We start from the raw sequence: 24,776 nt of genomic DNA, 5'->3' as shown, positions 1-24,776 counted from the left end.
GTGCCGGAGCAAAGATTCCCCTGCAGCCTGTGGTGAAGACCATGGTGAGGCAGGCTGTGACCCTGCAGCCCAGGGAGGCCCATGGGGGAGCAGATATCCACCTGTAGCCCGTGGAGGACCCCACACCGGAACGGGTGGATGCCCAAAGGGAGGAGACTGTGACTCCATGGGAAGCCTGTGCCAGATCAGGTTCCTGGCAAGCCATTGCAGACCCGTGGGGGGAGGAGCCCACACCAAAGCAAGTTTGCCGGCAGAACTTGTGACCCCGCAGGGACCCAGCACTGGAGCAGTCTGCTCCTGAGGGACTGCACCCTGTGGAAGTTATGGGCCCATGCTGGAGCAGTTTGTGAAGAACTGTAGCCTGTGGGAAGGACTCACGTTGGAGAAGTTCGTGGAGGACTGTCTCCCGTGAGAGGGACCCCATGTGTGAGCAGGGGAAGAGTCTTCCCCCTAGGATGAAGAAGTGGAAGAGACAACGTGTGATGAACTGACCTCAACCCCCATTCCCATCCCCCTGGGCCGCTGGGCGGAGTAGGTAGAGAAACTGGGAGTGAAGTTGAGCCCAGAAAGAAGGGAGAGGTGGGGGGAAGGTTTTTAAGATCTAGCAGTTTTTCTCCTCTCCTTCTCTGATTTTGATTGATAATAAATTAATTATTTTTTCAAGTTGAGTCTGTTTTGCCCATGATGGTAACTGATAAAATGGTTTCTCCCTGTCCTTATCTCAACCCATGAGCCCTTTGATTTACCCTTCTCTCCTCTGTCTGGTTAGAGGGGAGTGATAGAGCAGCTTTGGTGGGCCCCTGGCATCCAGCCAGGGTCAAACCACCACAACTACATGTAAAATTAAAACATAGTAGAATAGTAGAAGCTTTTTTAAAAATAAGGATGACACATGGGCTGCAGTTTTGTTGCCTGAAACGAGAAAAAACTGCAACCTTAATAGAAGAGGGTTCTGAGGGCACTGACACAGGCCCTCCCAGCACCTGCCTGTCAGCAGTTTCAGACACCACTGCTCACAGCCATCTGACCCAGCCTCCTGCCACCATCAGAGCAGCAGGAGGGAACCCTTGCTCATCTCTCTGCCACCCCCATTCACACTCTAGTATAGCACTTTATTCACCACTGAAGGTGCCGGTACAAGCCGCTATGCGGTTAAGAGATTGTTTGAGAACAGTCAGTCACTGGAACACCCTGCCCAGGGACGTGGCAGAGACCCCATGGATGAAGGTTTTCAAGATGCGATTGGACAGGGTGCTGGATAATCTCCTCTAGGTCCCTTTCCCATTAAAGGTTGGACCTGATGATCTTTTGAGGTCCATTCCAACCTGGGCTGTTCTGCAATTCTATGACTAATGTTCCGCTAGTCTGCTAGGGAACTGGTAGTCTCTAGTTAGAGCAGAGTAACAGTTGGTAAGAGTTGGTACCATCTCTTTCAGAGGCAGTAACATCTTACATTACTTCAGCAAGATTCAGAAGATGCCTGTCAGAAACCCAAACCTTTAATTTTCACTGTCGTCTTGAATTCATGTCATCCTAGATTGCTGCCTATCCTTTCACTATGTTCACCCAAGGCTGGCTGTACAAGTAATAGGAACATAGAATCCAAATGACACGTGGTGTATCTGTCAGAAGAGAATAAAAGAAATCGTTCTCATTTTCTTCACAATTAAAAATAACTTCATAAACATGGTCCAAGTGCTGCAGAGGTTTTATTAGCATAACAAGGCATTTTTAAAAGTTTTAGCTAAACTTAAAGGACACAAAAATTACTTGCTACACCTCCAAAGGTGTACGCGATGTGGGTTGAGTATGCATGCTTGGAAAGAATGTGTAAGCAGCGTATAGCGTTATGGCTGTACAACCAGCATGTGACTTAAGTATACACACCGCATCATGAATGACAATAGAAGGGTCCTGACAATCTTCCTAGCATAGCAGCGTCTGATATAAAGGTAACATAGAAAGTTATGTTTCTTCCTTTAGAAAAAGCACAAAGGCTGAGAAAGACTAATATAGTGGATTTTCCGCTTTTGGAGAAAGAAAAGATATTTATACGTTTATAAATATATAAATGGGGTGTATATATGTGTGTGAAAGACCACCTTATCCTTTTCATAGTATTTTATGCATACATTTTAAAATACACATGTATGCACATATGCATATGTGTACATTACACACACACTCCTACATCAGAAGAAACAGATGCAACCATAACCCTGCTCAAAGTACAACAGACCCTGTGCACGAGCACAGAAACTATTACATGCATTTCCTTAGTGGCATACATTGTGCTCTAAAGACACATTAGCCAAACAGATAACAAACATACTGCAATGGCATTTCATTAGAGTGTTTCTACTGAGTTTATAACCTAGAAACAGGAGGGTTTCAAACTAAAGACGCTATCTTTCTTTGCCAGAGATTCAATTACATTCCAGATTCTATCAAAAGGAGATTTGTGTCATTTAATTCCAAAAGTCTCACTTCTACAGCAATGCTGCTTTTGGTTGTTCTTGCTCAGTTTGTCCACTAACTTTGTTGTCTTACTGTGGGTAATTACCCATTCATGAAATTTCAAGGCTCCTGATAATCTTTGAAAGATCATCTCAACCCCTGGGAGGGTTACGGAACAAATCTGGAAACCATTTCCTCCAGGCACATGAAAGACAAGAGAAGGTGACCAGGAACAGTGAGTATGGATTCACAAAGAGGAAGTCATGCCCGACCACCCTGATAGCCTTCTACAACGAAATGACTGGCTTCATAGATGAGGGGAGAGCAGTGGATATTGTCTTTTGACATTGTCTTCTATACAATCCTCATATAGAAGCTGATGAAGTATGGAATGGGTGAGCAGATATCAAGGCTGGGTGAGCAGATAGCAAGGCAGACTGAAAACTGGCTGGATGGCCTGGTCCAGAAGGTGGTGATTGGGGCCCTGAAATCTAGTTGGAGGCCAGTATTTAGTGGTGTACCCCATGGGTCAGTACTGGGTCCAATCCTGTTCAATACCTTCATCAGTGATCTGGATGACAGGGCAGACTGGACCCTCAGCAAATCTGCAGATGACACAAAACAGGAAGGAGTAGCTGATACACCAGAGGGTCATGCTGCCATCCAGAGGGACCTCTACAGGCTGGAGAAATGGGCTGACAGGAACTTCATGAAGTTCAAGAGGGTGAAGCACAGAGTCCTGCAGCTGGGGAGGAACAAACCCGGGCTGGGGGCCAACCAGCAGCTTTGCAGAGAAAGATGTGGGGGTCCTGGTAGACATGAAGACCAACATTAGCTAGTAATGTGCCCTTGCTGCAAAGACGGCTAAGAGTATCCTGGGCTGCATTAGGAGCAGCATTGCCAGCAGGTGGAAAGAGGTGATCGTACCCCTCTACTCAGCACTACTGAGGCAACAACTTGAGTATTGTGTCCAGGTCTAGGCTCCCCAGTACACAAGAGAGATGGATGTGCTAGAGGAAGTCCAACAAAGGGTCAGGGAGATGATGAAGGGGCTGATGAGGAAAGGCTGAGAGAGCTGGGAATGTTCAGCCTGGAGAGGAGAAGGCTCAGGGGAATCTTATCAATGGACATAAACACCTGAAAGGAGGGTACAAAGAGGATCGAGCCAGGCTTTTTCCGGTGGTGCCCAGTGCCAGGACCAGAAGCAATGGGCACAAACTGAAACACAGGAGGTTCCCTCTGACATCAGGAAACACTTTTTCACTGTGAGGGTGACCAAGCCCTTGCACGGGTTGCCCAGGGATGTTGTGGAGTCACCATCCTTGGAGGTATTCAAAAGCCATCTGGACAAGATTCTGGGCAGTATAGTTTAGGTGACCCTGCCTGAGTAGAGGGGTTGGACCAGATGCCCTCCAGAGGCCCCACATACTAGAAATTGAGAAGTCATTATGTAAATTCAAACAGCGATGTACATGGATCATATCCATTTTTAACTACTTGTGGATATCTATTTTTTTCATGTTAAGAGTATTTTGGAACCTAGGCATATTTTATGTAAGCAAAGCAAAAATAGATTTCGTTCTCCTGCCAACTATTTTACTTACGTATTGTTTTCTAAAGATTTTTGCATGAGAGCTAGATTCTAATGCACCTAATAATTTAGAAAGACTGAAATATAAGCAGCTCTGTAATTTTGTCTTGATTTCAGAAATTTCCTGCTCCCATAGTTAGACTTACAGTTCACTGCTCAGTCCTAAGTCGTTTTATCTTAAGGCATCATGAACAAAAGGCAAGGCTAGATGGAAAAGGGGAGGCTTCATTCTCAAAGTCATGGAACAATTTGCCAATTGGTATTTCAAATGTTTTCACCTTGGCTTATAACATGATCCTACTAGCCACAGTCATCAAGGAAAAGTTATTGAGCTTATTACACCTTATAATAACAATTTAGAAACTTCTAATATAAAACTTAAAAATCCAACAGTTTACAGGTACAAACATGATGTTGATTTTCAGAAAACACTGATCCAAGTCCTCTCTATCTACAGCATTTTTTTCGTAATTTTACTTAGCATGATAATGGTATTTGGTAAATTTAGTATAGAGCCAAAAATGAGATCACAGAGGAATACCAAAGAAATGTTTTAATCTGAAGTCATTTCAACATCATAGATCAAAATGTCAATGTATATAAGCTCACTCAAGATCAACCAAATCTGATGTAGTTCAGGAATACTCAATTTGTAATCTAGGGACCACTTTCAGCTTTGTACCAATGGACCTTTTTCCCCAGGATTGCTCAGGAATAAGAGATCCAAAGACAGACAGACCATTCTCAACTTCTAGCTTTTGAAGGGCGCATCACTTACACCTCAGGATACATGGAGAAGAGCTACAGCTCATTCCCCGCACAAGGCTGAGAAACCTCTGTGAGAAGAGGACAACTAGAGATAGACTCTATCATAGAACAGCCCACTCCCCAAAACTGTTAAGATACAAGCAAGGAAAATGATACATAAGAACAGTATATCTGCAGTCCACCACCTATAGACATGTAATAGACACTTTCACATACAGAGTGTCTGCACTATATATATTTTCAAGTATGCATGGCCCCATAAGGGAGGGGGCGTGGATGGCATACGGCCTTACAGCTCATGGGAAAAGGCTGTGTCACAGCCAAGTAGAAAATGTGGACATGCATCGTATAGCTCATCACTATGCTCTTGCTCACGAGTACTTGGGAAACCAACACACAGAAAAATTACTATTAAGAGCAGGTCTGTAAAAGCAAAGAAAGCTAGCAGTAGTGAAGGAAAGATTAACCCAACCCACAAAACTAAGGAAATAGATCTCAACCCTTTAAAGCCAGTTCAGGTAAAACTTCCTGTACTGACATCTTAAGGAGTTTACATACTAATGGAAGAATAGTACCTTAGAGCACGGATCTTTAAAAAAAAAAATCCATCATGCAATTAAAGTCTAACAAATATGAAGAGTTTGAAGAATAAAAATGTCTTCATTTATCCAAGTTAGGCTCAGATATTGGGCAAGACCTCAGCTAAATCCCATACTAAATAACCCACTCATAAATTAAAAGTAAAAGCAACTCTGATTTAACTTACAGTCTTATCACAGAAAAATCCTAAGCAAGTCAGTGACCGTAACAAAGGACTGGATGCATTTTCTTTTTCTTCAAAATAATAGTTTGAGACACTCAATTTCTAGAATGACCCAAGCACCTTTCCAAAGTTTGAGAAAACTTATGATCACATAGAAGTACGTATTTTCACGTGATCCCAATCCTTTTCATACATGCAAGTACGGCCCCTGTAAGGCAGAACTTGTATTTTTTTCCCCCAAGATCCTAAGTAGTTATATTTTCAACCATCATTTTATTTCCATAATGAACCTCTTTCACTGCAATGAATGTAGTATCCTATCTGACACAAAATGTGCAAGTAAGAATTTAGTGGATTGGCGTGAATTCTATCTAAATACACTGTTGGGTAAATGCCACTGTATTAGAAACCTTAAAGCTTATATTTGGTAGGTATTTAAAATTTGATTTAATTATGTTTAAAAAATGGCTAACAAATTGATATTCATATCAACTATGCCTTAAGAACATTGATGTATTTGTTTCCAGGTGACCCATTTCTTTCAGAGCCCATTCTTTCTATATCTAAAGACAGAAATTGTCTCTAGCAATAACTAAAGGGAGCAGTAAGCTGCAAAGAGTTGCTACATTCTGCAAGGGGAGGTGGAAAATCACTAATCCTTGATTCTAGAAGTGAGACACAGTGATTGACATGATTTTGATGAAAACTTTGAGCATGAATGACAAGCCTAAAGAAAGAGCATGGTATTAGAGAAAAAGCAATCTGTTTCAAGACAGTTATCTGATCTGGCTGTTTTTCTGGCTGTTCTGCTCCAGTGCCAGGGCAAGATTCTTTCTTATCTCCAGGAAAGCTGCTCTTTCTTGTGAGCTTTTAGTGCATCCCATGATACGGTGGGCTCACAAGCATATGGCTGCTCTCCTGACTCATTCCAGTCAACAGGCAAGTCATTTGAAAACAACTTGAAAAAGAACATTATTTCAGCACATACTTTCTCACAGTCCCAGTACAGTGCTATTACCATGCTACCCACTCCAGTACACCTCAGCTCCCTCTAGCCCCAAAACACCCATTAAAGACCAGATAACATTATATAGCAACTGCCAAAAAGGATTATTACCTGCTTTCTTAAAAGAAAGAAGTCAAAATCCTCAAGCATAGACAGCAGGATCCCTATGTTGGCCAACAACAACATATCAAGCATAGTAGCGGGTTAACAACACGAAAAACAATTTGCAGGTGTAGAACAGGAAAAACAACAGAACCTGTAGGACTGGGCAAGTTTGAAGTAACACACAGAGCTGCAGCACTATGAATCTCCAAATCCAAAAAGCAAGCAGCTGGACTGCACAATGAAACTTATGTACAGCCTGAGTGTTGTGAGACTGCACTCCAATGGTATCAACCATGTGCTAGCTACATGTCACCTTTATTTACTCCAAGGCTGTCAAACCATGGAAGCAATGCAAGGTCAGACGCAATTTCCTAGAACGCTTTCTAGACCTGCAAGATGCCTGCCACTTGGCAATTCTTCCAGACTCTACTCACATTACCAGCTCTGACAATTTGACTAGAAAACACTAAGCTAAGGAAGGTTTGGAACAGAATGAGGAAACCTGATGTCTTGAAGCTGATTCCGTACTAAGCAAGTGATACCTCACTGAAATTAGGAGGGAGGACTGGATTTCCCAGTGCCACTTCCAGCTCAATTTAAGTCATATGCCTACTGAGACTGGAAATTTAAAGAAACTCCATATAAGTGTTGGGATGTTCTGAAGATTACTGAAAACAAACAAACAAAGCCTAAATATTAAATATAAGTTGTATATTATATATCTGAGTGAAACCACAGTACAGCACTATCAACTCCTGTAAAATCAGAGACTGTGATATAATCTTAAACATTTAGCAAACTGAATGATTACCCATGCTTACAACATTTCCCTGATTCATTCCATTGTCCTCTGATCACAAGAAGAGAACGAACTTTCAGGAATGGAATAACAGATTTGAACATATGCCATGTGCTTAACCCAGCTATTCATCCAATTTTGTTTAACTTTTGCTATTTATACGCTAAATGGAAGATCAACTTCTGATCTTCCACAGCTTGGTATCTACCATATGGACATATTCTCCATCTAAAAAAAAAAAAAAAAAAAAAAAATCAAGGCCTGTTACTCAACTAAACTCAAAAGGCTTCAGAGTAGCATTTGCTAGACAAGAGTCTGCATAACAGACACAAACTCTATGTTGAATTTCACAGTAGCTAGTTCCAACATCTTGCCTGCTAATGAACAGTAATCATTTAATGCATTTATACCACAGAAATCATGTTTATTATACGGCTTCAACAAATTGCATTGGGGTTAAAAATAATAAAAAAAAACCCAACACTTAAGGGTAACAACTCTCTCCAGTCTTTTCCGGTGGAAGATACCAAATATTGACATTCAAAAGCCAATCCTTCCCAGTAGTAATGCTGTAGTGACCAGGTAGAAGTATTGGTAGTGCTGGAATTAGGCTCTGTACTGAAGCACATTAGGAACGTCTTGAAGGAGGCCAAATACCACCACTTGTATTATCAGCATGCTAATAGCATTACGTGTATCACATAGTAATGTATGATAATAGTATATAATTATCTAGAAAATTCTTTTTTGTCTTAAAAAATAGTTTATCTTAATTTTTAGAAGTAAATCTCATCTGATTATTTCCCTGAAATCTACTGGAGAAAGTAAAAAAAAAAAAAAAAAAAAACAGTTTGCAAACTTAGAGATAAAGGCTTCCCTAAACAAAACCTGTGTGAACAGTAGGAATTAAACCACAGCACCAACCTGTACCAGAGAAAAAAAATGCAGGTTTAGTCTATGTAGGCTTATCTGTGTCTAAGCTTCGTATCTGACTCCTTTGCTAATACAGTTAATACTAATCTATTCAACAGACTTGAAGTAGGTAACTTTGAAAGCAACCACTATTTAAACATCTTGTTTTCATACTCTTGAACTACTTATCTGTTGGCAATGGATTTATTTTTTTAAAGCAAGCCAGTATTAGCACCTTTCCTGCTAGCCAAAGAGACAGCAGTCATACAAAATAAGTTGAAGCGTGCACTGAGCTAAAAATTGTGTGAATTTGATGATGTACTGTGTAATTACAGAATGCACTAACAATTTTAATTTGTTCCAAGTTATTACATAGGACTTCCTACGTGCAAAATTAAACTAAAATATTGCAGAAAGAGATATTACAGTATGTACTGCAAAACAACTAAGTATAAAAACATATTCCTGAATAGAAATATATCTAATTCAGAATAACATACTCACTTTGCATCCGCTGTTCTGGAGTAAAATTCACTTTCTTTTGAAGTAACAGCTCCATTCAAAAACTGCTAATGAAGACTGTTTAATCATTAAAACTTTTTGAAGAACTTCCCTTTGTGGCACTTATTGCTTGTAATACCCACATGAAACTAAATAAGTTCTAATCACACATCAGCACCTTACTATGTTTCTTGCTTGAGGAGCATTTGGCAGGGGGGGGGAGGTAGTCCAGACACTTATGATTTAATAGAAAAAATCTGCAATTTTTTTGGGATGCTTAGCATGAAGGTCAAAAACCAGCGACAAGCATCACCTGTGGACAAGTTCGCTGTAACCCAACAAGATCACGGCAAGGAAAGATGAGAAACCTCACAGTGCTAAGTATCTATCAACTCCCTTTTCACAGATAAATGGCTCTAGCCTACAATACTGCCAATCTGCACCTGCAGTAAGTATTAAATACTTCACGACACGACTTGCTACTTTCATTTCAAAGCATCTTAAACCTTCTTTGCTCTTTTTTTAGTAAGCTGTCAGAAAAAGTCAGCATTTCAAAGAACCTACCTCAGCACTTTTTCTTGTAAACTCAATAGTAACCAGTGAGGGTCACTGTATTCCTAAAATGCTTTCGACACCAGCTGATGACGAGGTTTATTGAGTGTTAAAGGTACCCTGCGTTGCCATTACTATTCTTGACTCTTCTGCCAATCCACTTAAATCTCTTCCCTCCCACCTCAGTACTGAATCCCACCACAAAAAAGAGAAGACAGTTACCTTTTGGCATGCCATGCCAAGCACTGAGTTCAGCATGACAGATTATTTTTTTTTCTTATCACAGTCATCAATTAGTTAAATGCCAATTCAGATGTTATTCTTTTTAACATATCAGAACATCGTGCCACAATCTGTAAACCATTTCATTTTTTTATATATTCAAAATCATGCTTCTCAGAGTCCCGTATTTGTTTTCATATAAAGTCTACAAGAAAAAAAAAAAAGTAGTAAAACCACCTTAAGCTTGTACTGCTTTGTAGAATACTTAATTTCCTGCTCCAGCCAGTTTCTAAATAAAGAAGAAACTGGCTAAGACATTGAGCACAAAAGGCTTTCAAATATATGCATTTTTATCAAAGTTATTTTATACTTTTTTCAGTGTTTCGAAGTGGTTTTGTTTTATTCTGCAATACTCATCAGAACATTTATTGCCTGTAATGAAAAGCTGCTAGTCCATTTTCTAACTTCCCCACTGATTTCTTCACATTTAAATACAAAGCACTCAAAGCAATTATGATTGTGGTCCTCTCTTTGCCAAAAAACCCAACACCAGAATAATGCCTATTCACTCAGTAACAGGCACTGAAAATTCTTCTCCAGGTTTAGGAACCTGTAATTTGCTAACATGTGGCTTTTCAGATATTGTACATACATCACACCACTGTAGAACTTGGGCACTTCGATGGTTGGTAACAGGGCATGGAACTTGCACTAATCATATTCTTAAGCCAGTCATTGTAAACCAGCTGAAGGCCATGATTTCGAATAACTTCCCGGTAGTCTCTAAATCTTAGGTTACGTAAATGACCAATTAAAAACACTGCATTAATTATTACCTACTTTGTTACCTCACTATTTGTCATTTAGTTAACTTTGAATTCACTATACACCAAGAAAATTAAATATTTATATCAAAGAAAATGGATGAGATAAACTGTTGAAATGCAAGAAGTGTAGTGTCAGAGATGTACCAAGAAAGCTGTGCATTGACTGCAAGTGCTGCACAGAAATCAGTAACCACAGTAGCTGGTCCACTGCTTCACTGAGTGTGCAAATGTATTGAACTAGTATACTAAAAGCTAGTCTACTGAACTAATATTGTATTGAACTGATATACTAAAAAGTCTATGGATGTGTATTACCTGAATTGAGACAGATGGTGAAAAGCTGCACAACCAACAGTCCTGATACAGATGCCAGATACCAAGTGGAATGTTGCACGGTAAAAGTAGTAGCTTAGAGAACAAAAAGAAACCAAGCTGTATTCCTGACTGCAGTCAGATACATTACAATAGGAATTACACACATGACAGAATGAAAAAAAAATAATACAAACACACAAACCCCAAATCTAGAGGTTGACAACCACCTAAACTGTTGATTACAGAAACAGTACTGATCATATAGAGCTCACTAAGCAAGTTAACTTGCATGCAAGAAGGAACGACGACTCTGTAATACCTCTTTGTCTACAGAGAAGTCCTGAGACTGAAAAAAAACCCCTACAACCCAACAAAAACCAAAAACGCCAAAACAGAACAACAGAACATCAGAAGTACATCATGAGAACATTAAGTACATCTTGCAGCACACAGGGCAGACCCTTCCATTTGGTCATGCTTTCATATTTTTCTCAGTGACCAATTTACACACACCAATAAAATCAATAAGCTCATCCTAAATTGCACCTCTCATAATAAACCTTTAGTACAGTTATTTATATGACTGCTAATTTCTATTAACCCCTGCAAAATGTAAATCCACAGTAATATGCTAACATTTAAATTGCTAGTTACCTTTGAATTGTTGGCAGTCAAGTCTTGGACTATTCTTACAAATGACATCCAACTTCCCAAACCTTTAAACCTTTTTTTCTTATCTCACAAAACCCGTAAGGTTCTCCCAGAAAGCCCAATACATCATGACTAAAGTCCAGGTTAACACCAATACTTTAAACTAGGACTTTACACTACTTCATTACTTAATGATTTTTGTGTTTTATTTATTGTTACCTTTTGTCCCTGTTCCTGCACCTCTGTGATTAGATCATGACTTCCTATGCCCTTCATAACGCTTAAGATACTACAGGAATACAAAAAAAAGTCTTAAAACATTTTTTAAAAGACTGATGAACTGTGAGAAAGTCTGAACTCTTGTTAGTTCGCCCTGACTCACAAGCAAAAAGAGCAAGAACTTTTACTGAATACATGCCTTAGTGATCTACGTAGCCCACAGCACTGAACCCATCCTCTCCCCTGCCCCTCCACTCCTTCCTATATATAATCTCCTCCAAGTACCAGGAAGCTGTTTGACAGACAAAAGGAGCATTCAGCCACTTAGAACAAAAAAACATGGTATATTTAAAGAGGACATACTGATGTTTCCTACATTTCCTAATACTTCATTGGGTTCTTTTTGGCAGAGGATGCTTTTTCAAAAATAACTTCAAAACCAATCTATGTCTGAAACGTGTAAGATTAACAAAATGTACAATAAAAACATTCCTTAAAGAAACGAGGGGTGGGGGAGGGGGTAATAATCCACTTTGTTTAACAATGCTGAATAAAACAGCCTGCAGCCGTCTTCCTGCTGTGACCATCTATTATTAACAAGCACATTGCTATAGCACTGAATAGAGACTGAAGCCCTGCAGCCCTGGCAACCAATAGTGCAATTTTCTAGAAGCACTTACCTTCTCATAGACAATATGTTACAAAGTGGGTAAAACAAGGAGGCTTGGGAAAATAACAGGTAAGGAAAGGCCAGGAAAGTTAACATGGAATAGACAGAGAGATGTGTGTATTACTCTTGTTCCAGGTGACACACTGCAATTTATAAATCCTTTCTAAACCCAAAGTTTTTGGAACCTCGTGCCCATAGGAATATTTAAGACATAGGATAACCACATTTTTCTCCAGAAACACTTCTCAGTGCAGAATCACAAGTACGGCAGAGCCCAAAAATAATCATGCAACAGAATCATGCTTCCCATTACCCAGTCTCAACTATTTCTCAATTTGGATGTGTAAAAAAACCCCCCACATACCAAAAGATTACAAAAATAACATTACTAAGTGATTCAGATATAGAAAATTAAAATCTCTAATCTGTAAAAAGCTATTTCCTTCTTCTCTGCAGATCAGAATTCAAGTATTCCAATCAACAGCATAAATGTGTAAATGCAGTAAATGCAAAAAATTTACAGACTTTATGACTAAGTATTATCTTGAAGCTGGCTGTGATACAGCACCATGCCCTTCATCATCAGATATCCCTTTAAATATGTAGTTTGCTTTCTTGCTAATTAATACATGGCCTTTGCCCCATCTTCCCCCAACTATTCCTCCTTTCTCACAAAGGAGAAAAAGAAGAATGCCACACAACAAAAGTGATAAAACTATTGCGATGCTACATCCCCACTATTTTCATTTCAGCAAATGCTAACTGAAATACTTGGCGCTTTTTTTCCCAGACATCACAAATTTAAACTTTGCTGGTTTCAACAAATAATTAAATATTCAAAAAGTATAGGTAATTAAGACTACAAAAAATTAAAATTGAGTAAGAAGTCAGCAATTATAGACTGCATGTATTTTACCAGATCTGCAAGGGACTCTAATTAAACACGTATTAATTGCCCTAATCTTCTTAGGCAAGTAATAAATTGGAAGAGCTGATTAATGCACTGGATTTAGTTCAGCTTGTTAAATCTGACACCCTGGCAAAGGAATACTATCTTGAAAAGCTCTTTTAGCTAAGTAATTGGAATTTTACTCTCAGTAATTTGCCGTTCCATAATAAGAGCTATTTAGTATACTGACTCTTCATCAGGTTTTTTTTTTTTAAATACATGTTAGTTATATTTAAACAGTACCATTATGCTGCTCATAAAGATTATGAAAAATTACGAACTTTGACCTTTACTGTCCATCAAAAGTCACTTTCACTCTGAACACAAATTAGTATATTTCCTTGTAGGCTATAAATCCTAATTAATTTTAATTCTAGAAGCTGCTAATAACATTTTATAAAGCCCATACGGACACATTAAGTCCTCCATACAATTCATAAAGCCAGCAACTAAACCAGTTTTCAATATTAAATAACTGCTGATGACTGCTGGAATACAATGAAACATCATTCTCCAATGAGCCTCAATTTCTCCTCTGCTTTTTACTTATTTACACAAACACTTCTACAGGTACATTTACAGGTACTCAGTCACCTGGGAAGGAAGTAAAACATTTTTGTGACAGCAATAAAGCAGTATCAGCCATAAAAAAAAAAAAAACCACTTTGGAAACCTGCAGGTAGGGATTTTAAAGGTCTGATTTCTCTCCCAAGACAGTTACTACTCCAAGCTTATAACATGGAAAGATGCATCAAGTTTCACTTAAAAATAAGCAGATATGGATGAACAAAAAAGAAATCTCCCCCACTAATGAAAATTCAGCAAGTATAGAATATGGCAACAGAAATTTTTGTATTTGAAAAAATGTTTTGAACTATTCCATGAAGCTTGAACAGCTTTTCACATGTCCTAGAAAATATGGAAGTGTATAAAGCCTTTCATATGAAGTATCTCAGAAAGTCATACATGTTCCCAATCAAGTCCAGTCTGAAAAAAAAATCCTAAATATATAAATATCTCACTGCCTTCAAATTTTTATTCTGTACTCCTCAGAGCTGAAATTTCATATTTCTGCTCTAGAGCCTACAAGCTCCACTCTTCTCTACATCTAAGATCTGTTAGTCTTCTTACTGTTAACTAGTGGCCATACACCTTGAAAATCACTGTCACAGTGAACCTAAAACCTATCCTTTGCTCCTTAGGCGAAATGTAGTATCAACTAAGGAGTCAGCCAAACATTCATTTTAAGCAGCAAAATGATTTTCACAAGTGAGCTATAATGCTTATTATAAGCAAATACCAAAAAGCTGATCAGGTAATACTAGGGGACTGATAAGCATGAAATGAGACATGAAGGTACCTCAAAAAACTACAGTTAAACTTGGATGTGTCTCAAATATTTCCTACCCATTTTCCATGATGCAGTACAGAGTCTAATTTACTGCTTATCACTGGATAAACAGGTGGCACAATTTCAAGCCGCATCCTCAGCAGTCTTATGAAGGAAATAGTTCTTTACCTTCACTGTAATGAGTTTAAACAAGTGCTATATTCTCCCATTGGTTGTGAATTACTTGCAACAAAAGGGTTGTGCCTGAGGCTCCCATGTACTATCACAAGAAATTATAAGCAGCAAACCAACTCCCAACTCTTTTCCACTTGATGGCATCGACCATTTAAAGATCTGTTAGACTGGTTAGCTGTAGGCAGGTTACGATAAGAAATTCCACACCTGAACTTGAGGTTTCCAATACAGAGCCCTTCAAGGCTTATAAAAAGACACTCACATGATGAGAAAAGCCCTCAAATTTCAGGATTTACATAACTGAAAGCAAAAGAGAACTGGAATTCTAAACAAACTCTTGACTTCCTAAGCACGGTGTCAGTTCAGCGCTGCTGAACATCAACTTAAGTCTGAAATATGACAAATATTCAGTTTGCGACTTGCCTCTGTGCACACGAGCTCCATTTCATTGCTTGAAAAGACATAACACAGCTTTATCAGTGGCAGAATACAGTTTGTCACGATTCAGTACTGAACAGGGAAAGCCACTGGATATTATTTAGTTAAGTGAGAAGTCAATGAAAGTGAACAGCAAGAGTTACAAAATATTTGATGAAAGGGAAAGATTCGGACCATAGGATGTGCTTAACCTGTCAAGAGCAAAAAGCCAGTGACTACACCTTCTGGTCCAGATGATGCTGGGTTCTGTCTCGCTTCAGAGAACTGTGCAGTAACTCGAAAGGCAGAATACAGACAGAATTTCGTATCTCTTTATGATTTGTCTGTATTTGTATAACACATCACCAAAAAAAAAATCTAAACTCCAAATTAAATTGTGAAAATAATCAAAAGATTTTAGATTAGAGAGAGCAATGAGCTGGATACGCGGATTCTGGAAAGCACACTGGAACACGCAGCATGAAGTCATTAAGACCAAAGCATTTATTACTGCATTTGTTAATGTTTAGTTCCAGTTCAAAGGACTAGAATATCTTCTGGTAAACTGAAGTCACATTAAAAGCTAGAATCTGCATTTTGTAAAGCAAATCTGAAGAAGGTAGAGAACTTGTTTTCTCCCCTACAGACTTCCTAACAAAAAACCACAACCCCAAACCATTGAGTTTTTGTAACAAAAATAATTCTGTATCTATCTTCTCAGCACTTTTCTACCATCTTTCTCCATATTTCTGCAGGCAATACAAAACTTAGCTTCAGCATTCCCTGTCAACATTAAAGCTTAAAATCCTGACAAGCACATGACAAAGTCTTGTGTTTGAAGATGCTATGCATTTAAATTTTCATGATATCACACTTTCCAAATGTTAAAAGCATACAAATCAAATGTATGTTCTTACTCTTGCCAAAGAGCTTTCTAGAAAAAAGGAACACCTACAAGATTTCCAGCTTTTATGGACTTATCTCTCCTTTTCTGCACGTTTCTGAACTTCACACTCTTTTGGTCCTTGAAATTGAAATGTAGAAAAAAAATGCTGTCAAGGAAATTTCCATAGAATTCTTTAAGCAGAAATTTTAATCATGACTGTTTCCCAAGTAATAACTGTAAGCTGCAGAGGCTGATAATGAACTACCATTCCCCTTTCAACAACTTCTTAAGGATGTCTCTGTGCACTAAATAGACATGTAATCTGTACTAAAAGTAAGTTCTTCTGAAATACCTGCTTCTGTTATTACCTAAACATTTCAGTTATTGTTATTATAATAAGTAGCAAAGACTTCCGTATATTTTACCTTAATTATGCTTCTCCTTAAAAGAGGTGAATACTGCAAGACATAATTCCATTTTTTCCCATACATCCTATTAAAAACACCTATAATTTTAAAAAGTTATAATTATTATTCAAAACAATTTGAGAACTATGCTCTTCTGAATTCTAATAATTCAGTTTATCATCCTATTTAAGACATTTGTTTTAAATGCTTGTGTTTTGGGTAACTGGTGAATTTCAAGATGGTATTTAGACAAAATGCTGAACAGTTAGTTCAGCAGAATTAATGAAGTACTTCAACGTAAACAGTTTTAATCTTTCTTAGACCACATATCATAAAGGACTTGTGAACAGACCAGAATTGCCCCTCCAGTTCTTCAGGTTCACACCTTTAGATAAGCAGTAACAGAGAGAGTGATATACAACAACAAAAGTAACACCACCAAAAATCAGAGGGGCTATGGGATGAAGGAACCAGTGAAGTCTAGCCTTGTTTTTTTTCTAAAAGAAACTTGTACCACAAGTGATACATTAGAGGTTCAATTAACATATTAAAGGTTTCCACTTGAATCTTTAATACACAATTTTACTTGTGTTTCATCCTTTTCTAAATAATTGTCTTAAATATTTATCTGAGACACGTCTCAGTGCAGCAATATGACTTGTCTCCTCCCTCATGGAACAGTCCGTCACATCTGAAAAATCCAGTTAACTAGAGTGCTATTAAACTGTGTGTAAAATAATAACCTCTTGATAACTTGATGGCAAATTAGTTTTTGCTATGACAGACTAATCTTTGAAGGAGGTCAGGGCTTTTTTTTGAGTAACAATTCATCTTGGCTCATCATATTAATTTCTATAAATAAGTGCACGTGCATCTTCTCCAGTGTGCATATACCCACACATCTTCCACTACTCAAGACTCAAGTTAGCAATCTTAAAATCCAACAGTCACAAATTTTAAGAGACATAACCCAGTTGACATATTCTACAAAGAAATTAGAGATCACTATAAACCTTGCTAACTTCTACTCCACCTGCAAGATGTTACTTCAACACAGAACTGCAGATACATACCTTCAAAAATACATCGAAACAAATACACTGCATATACAATTTCCCTTCCCAAAGGTGGGATTCAAAGAATAAACATGGCAGATGCCAAACACTTTCATTAAATGCACTAGAGCAAGGCACCCTTACAGAATGATGAGAAGGATTATAAGACAACCTAAAGGGAAGAGACAACAGTAGTTAACTGTAACAAGGGCAAGAAATATGTTGTTTGGAAAATGACTTTCAAATGAATATTTCTTGTAGACTGTGGTCCAATTACTTTGCTATACTGTAAAATGAAAGCCATTAATTACAGCCACGTAACTTCAACAAGGAAGAATGCAATATTAAAAATTTGCTACACAAATTCATAGGTAAAGTTTTACTTTGCATCAGAATGTTGCACTTACACTGTCTTAGGATCCAACAATCCATCATAAACTTACTTTTGTATTACATTCTGTAAGCTGAGCATCATACCCAATTCACTTTTCATCTTTTCTCTGTTGGCACGGCACTCTGCCAAATAGCGGAGAGCCTAAAGGAAAGAGGACCACAGCAAATCAGCAATATGTCCAAAACATTATCATTCATTTTTATTAGTGTACATCTGCAAAACATTCACAATGTGAGTTCTAGTAAGAAGAGTATTATCACGCACTGTGAACATTAAAAAATTGTTTTATTCTTATAAATACACAGAAAGCATAGACTACCTAAGCTACAAGAAAAGGTTGAGAGACTGGGTTTGTTTGTACTGGCTAAAAGGATCTAAGGGACAATGTAACAGCTGTCTACAACTACTCAAAAAGTCTTTATGAAGATGATCAAGCCAAACTTCCCTCTACAGCAGCAGACAACGTAACAAGGGGGAGCAGCCACAAATTGCAGCTTGGGAAGTTCAAATCAGATAGTACAAAAAGTTTTTCCACTACAAAGGTAGTTCTGGAACAGATGGCCTAGTGGGACTGCAGAATCAAAGAGACAAAGCTACAACTGACCTGATTTGGGTGTTGGTTACAGTCCCAATTCAAGCAGGAAGCTGAAGTGAATTACTTCCAAAAGTCCCTTCCAACAAACATTTATGTGACCTGAAATCTGAAGTAATTTTTACATACTATGCTTCTAGTATAATTTTCATCAGTTCTGTGGGCTCCCCCATACTAGAAAACTCACCAGCAGAAAGTTTCTACTGTCCACAAAAAGACTTCTACCACATTTATAAGCTTCTGAAGACTAGTTGCAATATTCACCACTCCATGCACTGTAAGAATACAAGCAGCAGCAAGCTGCTTAGGTTACTGTTACCTAAACTGGGAATTTACCCTTATTTGTTGCCCAAAGTTTTGTTTATTTGACTTTCAAGGTAGACATCTCATTGCTAATCCCAGTCAGCAACTGTAAATTGCGTGAGCCGACTAATATAATACTCTTCCTGTTAAAATGTCAGTCCTTCTTTTCATGAGACATCTCTTGATTGTTAGTGCTGACAGTTTTCTGAGAAGGAATCTCCAAAGGTGTACTGTGCATTGTGCTTTAATCAGTGTGTTATTGATGTAGGTACAAGAACTGCACTTGCAGAATCCTGCAATACACAAATACAATGATTTATAAAATGGGTTTTGTGATATTAAGCTTTAGAAGTACACCAATTCTTTAAATACAGTCATATAATAGCTTTGCTGCTCAATAGCTGCTTTAAAAATAACATGCTCCTTAATCCCTTCATAGATAGAGAACTAATTACCTAGGTTTTTTTTCCAAATCATCTTCAGCATATATTAGGTAAAATTCAAGACCATTTTATTGCCTTTTGAGAAAGTCTGGCTGCTGTCTGGCACAAAAACTCTAAATGTGATTTTTGCAGTTTCCTGATGTGGATCAGTATCAATAACTGCAGTTTAGAAATGTTATATATGCATTTATTTTCCTACTTTTCAGCTATGGGGAAATACCTGAATGATAGCTCTGAACTACTAACTTCATGTTAAGAAATGTATCCTTACTGGTGGAAAAAGTCTCTCATTTTTATTCATGTCTGTTCAGGCAATTTAATAAGGATGTAACATTGCTGGACAAAGAACAACCCATTTTCCTAACAGCTAATTATTCGAGTCAAAAACGTAGGCAGTCTCTTTCCCATCTGTTACATACTCTTTACAGACAAATGTAACATCCACTAAAATAAGAGCAATGACAAAGTTATCAGAACAACTGAAGTGACCTGACTTTCCAACACCAGGAAGTCCTATTCCCCATTCCCCCTGCCCACCATGGGAGACGAAAACGTGCGCACCTTCAAAGAAGTGAGATCATTTACGCTTATTAAATCACAGTCTACTGAAGGCATAAGGAAGATTACTACTATGGACTTTGGCTCAGCCTCTGTTTGGCAAAACACTTACCTATGTTAGCTTTAAGCTCACAAATAATTTCATCATAATCAATAGGACTATCTCCATACTTGAATATAAAAATACCCTGTTGTCTTTTGTTATCAAGATTGTCACCTTTGATGTTTTATAAGTGAAACGTTAATGTAGCTTCTTACCTTCAGAGTCCTATTGTTGTTAATTTTAGTAAGAGAAACGGAAAAAAGTAGTATCACCTGGGTTACTTCTGATTTTTTTTATTTAAAACATTCAAAACTTTTAGCATTTGAAGTGTACCATAAAGAATTCCTGGAATCAAAACTAGAGAAAACTGTAGAAAAATATACCACTTCTTGGTTAGATAGAAGGACTAAACTGAAACTGCACATGGGGAGGAAAACACCCTCCCTGGAAGATTCTACAACGTACCAAAAAAGTTAAATAGGGAACTATGACGATTCATACAGATTATTTATCATTTCAAGCTATGGGAATCACAGAATAATACAATAAGAAAAATTAAAGTCAGTGCTGTACATCCTTCTATTAGGTACTTAATGGGAAACTACTACATTTAATGATTCTCACTCAAATGGAAGCACCTTTTTGACCAATGGGATGGCTAAAAGAACAAAAATAAAACAAAAAAGACCTTTCAGAATGGAAAAATATCAGAAATGAAGACTAAAAACCTACCAAGATATTAAAAGCTACAGAACCTAAGAGGTTCAAGAACTCATGAACACAAGTAGTCCGAGTAGCAGACAAAAACGTTTCCACAGCAAACGGATCCACTTCTGATTGCAGCCAGGGTCCTGGGATATAGCATGGTCTCCTCTAAATCCTGATTCTTAATCAACTCTAACTGTAGGTTACCACTAAATGGAACAACACAGCTGTCTCCAATTCCCACCCAACGAGATGTCCTTACATCACAACTTGAATAATATCTAGGGCTGTGGAACCACTCTGCAACTGGATTAGCCCTTATCAATCTGACAAAGTCAGTCCTTTTTATGTAAAGTTATGTTTTGTAACATGATGACAGACTGATTACCGAATCTCGTGCAGGCAGTGAGAACACACAGCCCAAAGGAGCAAAGGAAGGAAAAAGAGAGTGAGACATCCAAACAAGATCCTCTTTTCAGACAACCTAAAGAAACTGCACTGGAAAGAAAACCAATGCAACATATTCCCAAAAACTGTAAGCTCAACTAGAAGTTCTTCCAATAAAGAACATTATAGTCTGGCTAATGCTATGGCAAGGCTAACCTAAAAACTAAATAGCAGGACACGGTTCTGGATTACGGGACCTCATTCCCTGAACCCAGAAGAGTATCAGAGACACTGAAGTAATTCCAAGAAGTCCACTAATATCCACTATGAAAGAAAAACAAATGAAAAATACAGAATTATGGTACAGATAGGTCTTAATGGTATAAAGAATAATGTATACTTCTACATAAAAGACAAAGCTCTATTCTTTAGTTTCACATTGTTTAGAATTCAATGATATAAAAATAGAAAAAAAGAATATAAATTTTTAGTAACTTAAAATCTTATTAGAAGAATTGAATTAGACTTTTAACAAAATCTTGACTTTTCTTTGTCCTGTTTCTAAGCAAGAAATACACTTTTTAGTATTTAGATTCAGGATGAGATATCAGGACTTTAGCGTTTATGATTTAGAATGAGAAGAAACAGCTGAAAGCTGGAACAAGTTTTGTTAGGTATTACCAGATTTTGGGTTGGTTTTTTGGGCTTGGGGTGGTGGTGTGTGTTTGTTTTTAATACTATGAGAACTGTGGAACAGGGTGCCAGAGAGGTTATGGAATCTCCATCCTTCAAGGTGTTCAAGAACCAAGTGGCCACAACCCTGAGCCATGATCTAAGTACACTTAATTTGAGCGTGGAACAGACTACATCACCTCTAGAGGTCATTTCTAACCTAAATTATCCTATAATTATTTTTTTTTTTTTTTTTTTTTTTTTTACAGTATGAATGTCGCATCACTGTGTATGTTTACTAAGCTCCATGACTTCATCTTAAGAAAGAGATTTAAGGGTGCTTACCTCCCTCCACACAAAAAGTGAAATAGCTGTATTAGGGAAAAAACGCAAAGTAAATTAATCCCTTCCAAGAAATATAAATTCCCCTGGAATAATGTGTCATTGCTAAACAATTTTTAAAATATGTTTTTTTAAAAAAATCACATATAACAAATATCAACATAACATAAACATAGGTTTTATTTTTTGCATTTTTACTTGTTTAAAGACATATTAACAAAGTTACAAAATGTCCTATTGGCACACAACTTTATCTCCAGAATACTTACTAGTAAAGCTGAATGAACAACCGGAGGGCTGGGATGGTCCAAAAACAGAATAAGACCTGGCAGGCATCCTTGATCCTGAACAATGGCCCGTCTGTTCAGTGGGTCAGCTGCTAGATCTCGGAGTTGGTTAACTACAGACAGTGCATCAGGCTCCTCACTCATAGTAGAATTCATTTTTTCTGCACCATGCATTCAAAACACCTGCTGAAAAAAAAAATCTCTATTACTAATACCACAACATGTATTATCAATTAAAACATAGGGAAGACAAAAGCACAAAGGCACTGATTTGTTACAAGCGTAAAAGTATAAGAAACTAAGGACTAGAATTAATGGAACGTGGATGGAATTGATAAGGGTGTGGAACTTGAAATTTGTAAACTGGAAATCTAAACTTCCTATGCAGAGAACAGGTAGGTTGAGTTAATATTTTTATTTGTTTCAGTCCAGCCAGCCTTTACAGGAGTATGTTTGTGTTGGGGTTTTTTTTATACTACTGACAAGTATTTCTGAGAAATCCATAGTTTTCTCACAACAAGGCACCCCAGAAGCCTATAAACATCCTTTTGTATAAACACGTGTAAAATCAAAAATGTCTTTTCTTATCTATAATCAAATTTTACACAAAAATGGACCAGAAAAGCCAGCAAAAGATTAACACTGCATCAAGAACAGTGAACATTGTTTTAGTCTGGATCAATATATCAAATAATTAGTGTAAAACCACACTCATTCAAAGGCAAAAAGGCTTTGAGAGGGTGGGTTTGGGCTTTTTTTTTTTTTTTTTTCTTCCCCTTTCACTAGTACTCTCTCAACAAAAAGAAAGCAAGCAGGTCACGCCTTGCTCCAGCCGAAGTCCAAGCCACCATATCAATTTCAAAGGACACACGTGTTAGCTTAAGAGTATCAGATTCCAGAGTTGTTTAATAAGGAATAACTACTTAACAGGCAACAAAAGCATAAGTTTACTCAAAGAAAATGCTACATCTTTGTGCAAAATACTAGTTTCCTTCAAAAGACTGATTATGTGCCTCAAACTATCAAATGCTAACTGTAGTCCTGGTGCTGCCAGCACCAACTCACGCAAGTAATTTTTCTTAAGGCACAAAAGTGTGAGTAAATACATATTGTTAATTTGTGTTCTCTCAGTTTTCCCCTGCATAAAAATAAAACAAATTAAATTTCTAAGTCATCACATTCTTTTAACATCATTTCCCAAACAAATAATATTGTACAAACATTATACTGTTTTCTTACCAAAGGTAGGCCTTTCAGCAACACAAATTAATCATGCTCATCAAAACCAACAAACCACAAATATGCATTATGGTTATGGTAATTTCTGACATTTTCACATAGAAAAAATTCTGTTTATCTCCAAGTCATTGGTCCTTCCTTTAGGAAAGGGAGTGCTAATGTGACAAGTAGGGACATGGTTTAGTGGTGGGATGTCAGGGTTAGGTTAAAGGTTGGACTCGATGATCTCAAAGGTCTTTTCCAACCAAAGTGATTCTATGATAAGTACATGCCAATGCTTAGTCTCCAGGCTATTTTTCTTGACTACCACCAGTCCAAAAAAGATCAACTGGGAGTTAGCGCAGCTCAACCAATAAACAGTAATTTATATTTCCAAAGCAGGAAACTGTAAATTTAAAAAAACCCCCCACTGTTAAGTATTATTAATTTTCACAGTTAGCAAAAGAACTTATTCAAAACTTAAAAATCAAGTCAGTTATGGACCTGATGCTAACCAAAGCCTCTGACTTCCAGCTCTGCGTCCTAAACACCAACTCACTCCTACAACTCTCTCCATCCCGATCACCTTTTGCCTTTTTCTTTCTAATCTCCTGAAAAAGCATGAAGCCAAATTTTACCCCTGTCCTATCCCATCAGGCCACACTCCTTCCTCCCCAGACCATTCTCTCTCTCTCTCCCCTCAGCCACAAGGAGACAACTGAAGTCTTTACCGACTCCACCACCTACAACAGTAAATTTTATTAAAACTAGGACCCCCGGCATTTTATTTATGAAAAAGCAATTAAGCGCTTTTAAAAGTTTTAAGAAGTTATCTAGAACTTGGGAGCCTAGCAGGGAGGTTGGTCAGGTACCGGCTCTCTTCTCCTCCTTGCAGCTCCGAGATCAAAGCTTAACAAAGGCAGGGCAGCTCTCTCTGTCGGGTCTCCCTTGCCTCTGTGTCCTCAGCGGGGAGGCCCAGGAGAGGAACCGCCACGGCCTTCGCACCGCCGCTGTCACGCTGAGCGTTCCCTAAGCGGTGGAGCTGACAGCCCGGCCGCGGCAAGGCCCCGGGGCTCAGCTCTCCGGCCCCTCGCCCGGCAGAGGCACAACCCTCCAGCGACCGGCCGACTCGAGCTCCGCGACGCGGTTAGGGAGGGCAGAAGGGACCTCAGCCGGCACCGCCACCCCCTTCCCACGGCCATCCGGCCCTTCCCCAGCTTCCCCCGTCCCCGCCC

General features: G+C 38.2%; 1 protein-coding gene across 1 annotated transcript in view; it reads right to left on the bottom strand.

Annotated features, from left to right (window-relative positions):
* Positions 1-22,504, bottom strand: part of ARMC1 (armadillo repeat containing 1) — a 30,609-nt gene extending 8,105 nt beyond the window's left edge. Inside the window, exons 1-2 of the mRNA XM_009634112.2 lie at positions 22,306-22,504; positions 18,041-18,132 (exon numbers count right to left, since the gene is read on the bottom strand). Coding sequence (XP_009632407.1) covers positions 18,041-18,132; positions 22,306-22,497 — 284 coding nt within the window. The 5' untranslated portion in view covers positions 22,498-22,504. The remainder of the gene's footprint in view (positions 1-18,040; positions 18,133-22,305) is intronic.
* Positions 22,505-24,776: the final 2,272 nt, after the last annotated feature.

The sequence above is a fragment of the Egretta garzetta genome, unplaced genomic scaffold, assembly GCF_000687185.1.
Source record: "Egretta garzetta isolate BGI_Z169 unplaced genomic scaffold, ASM68718v1 scaffold132, whole genome shotgun sequence".
NCBI lineage: Eukaryota > Metazoa > Chordata > Aves > Pelecaniformes > Ardeidae > Egretta > Egretta garzetta.
This window is presented reverse-complemented; position numbering and strand designations above follow the sequence as displayed.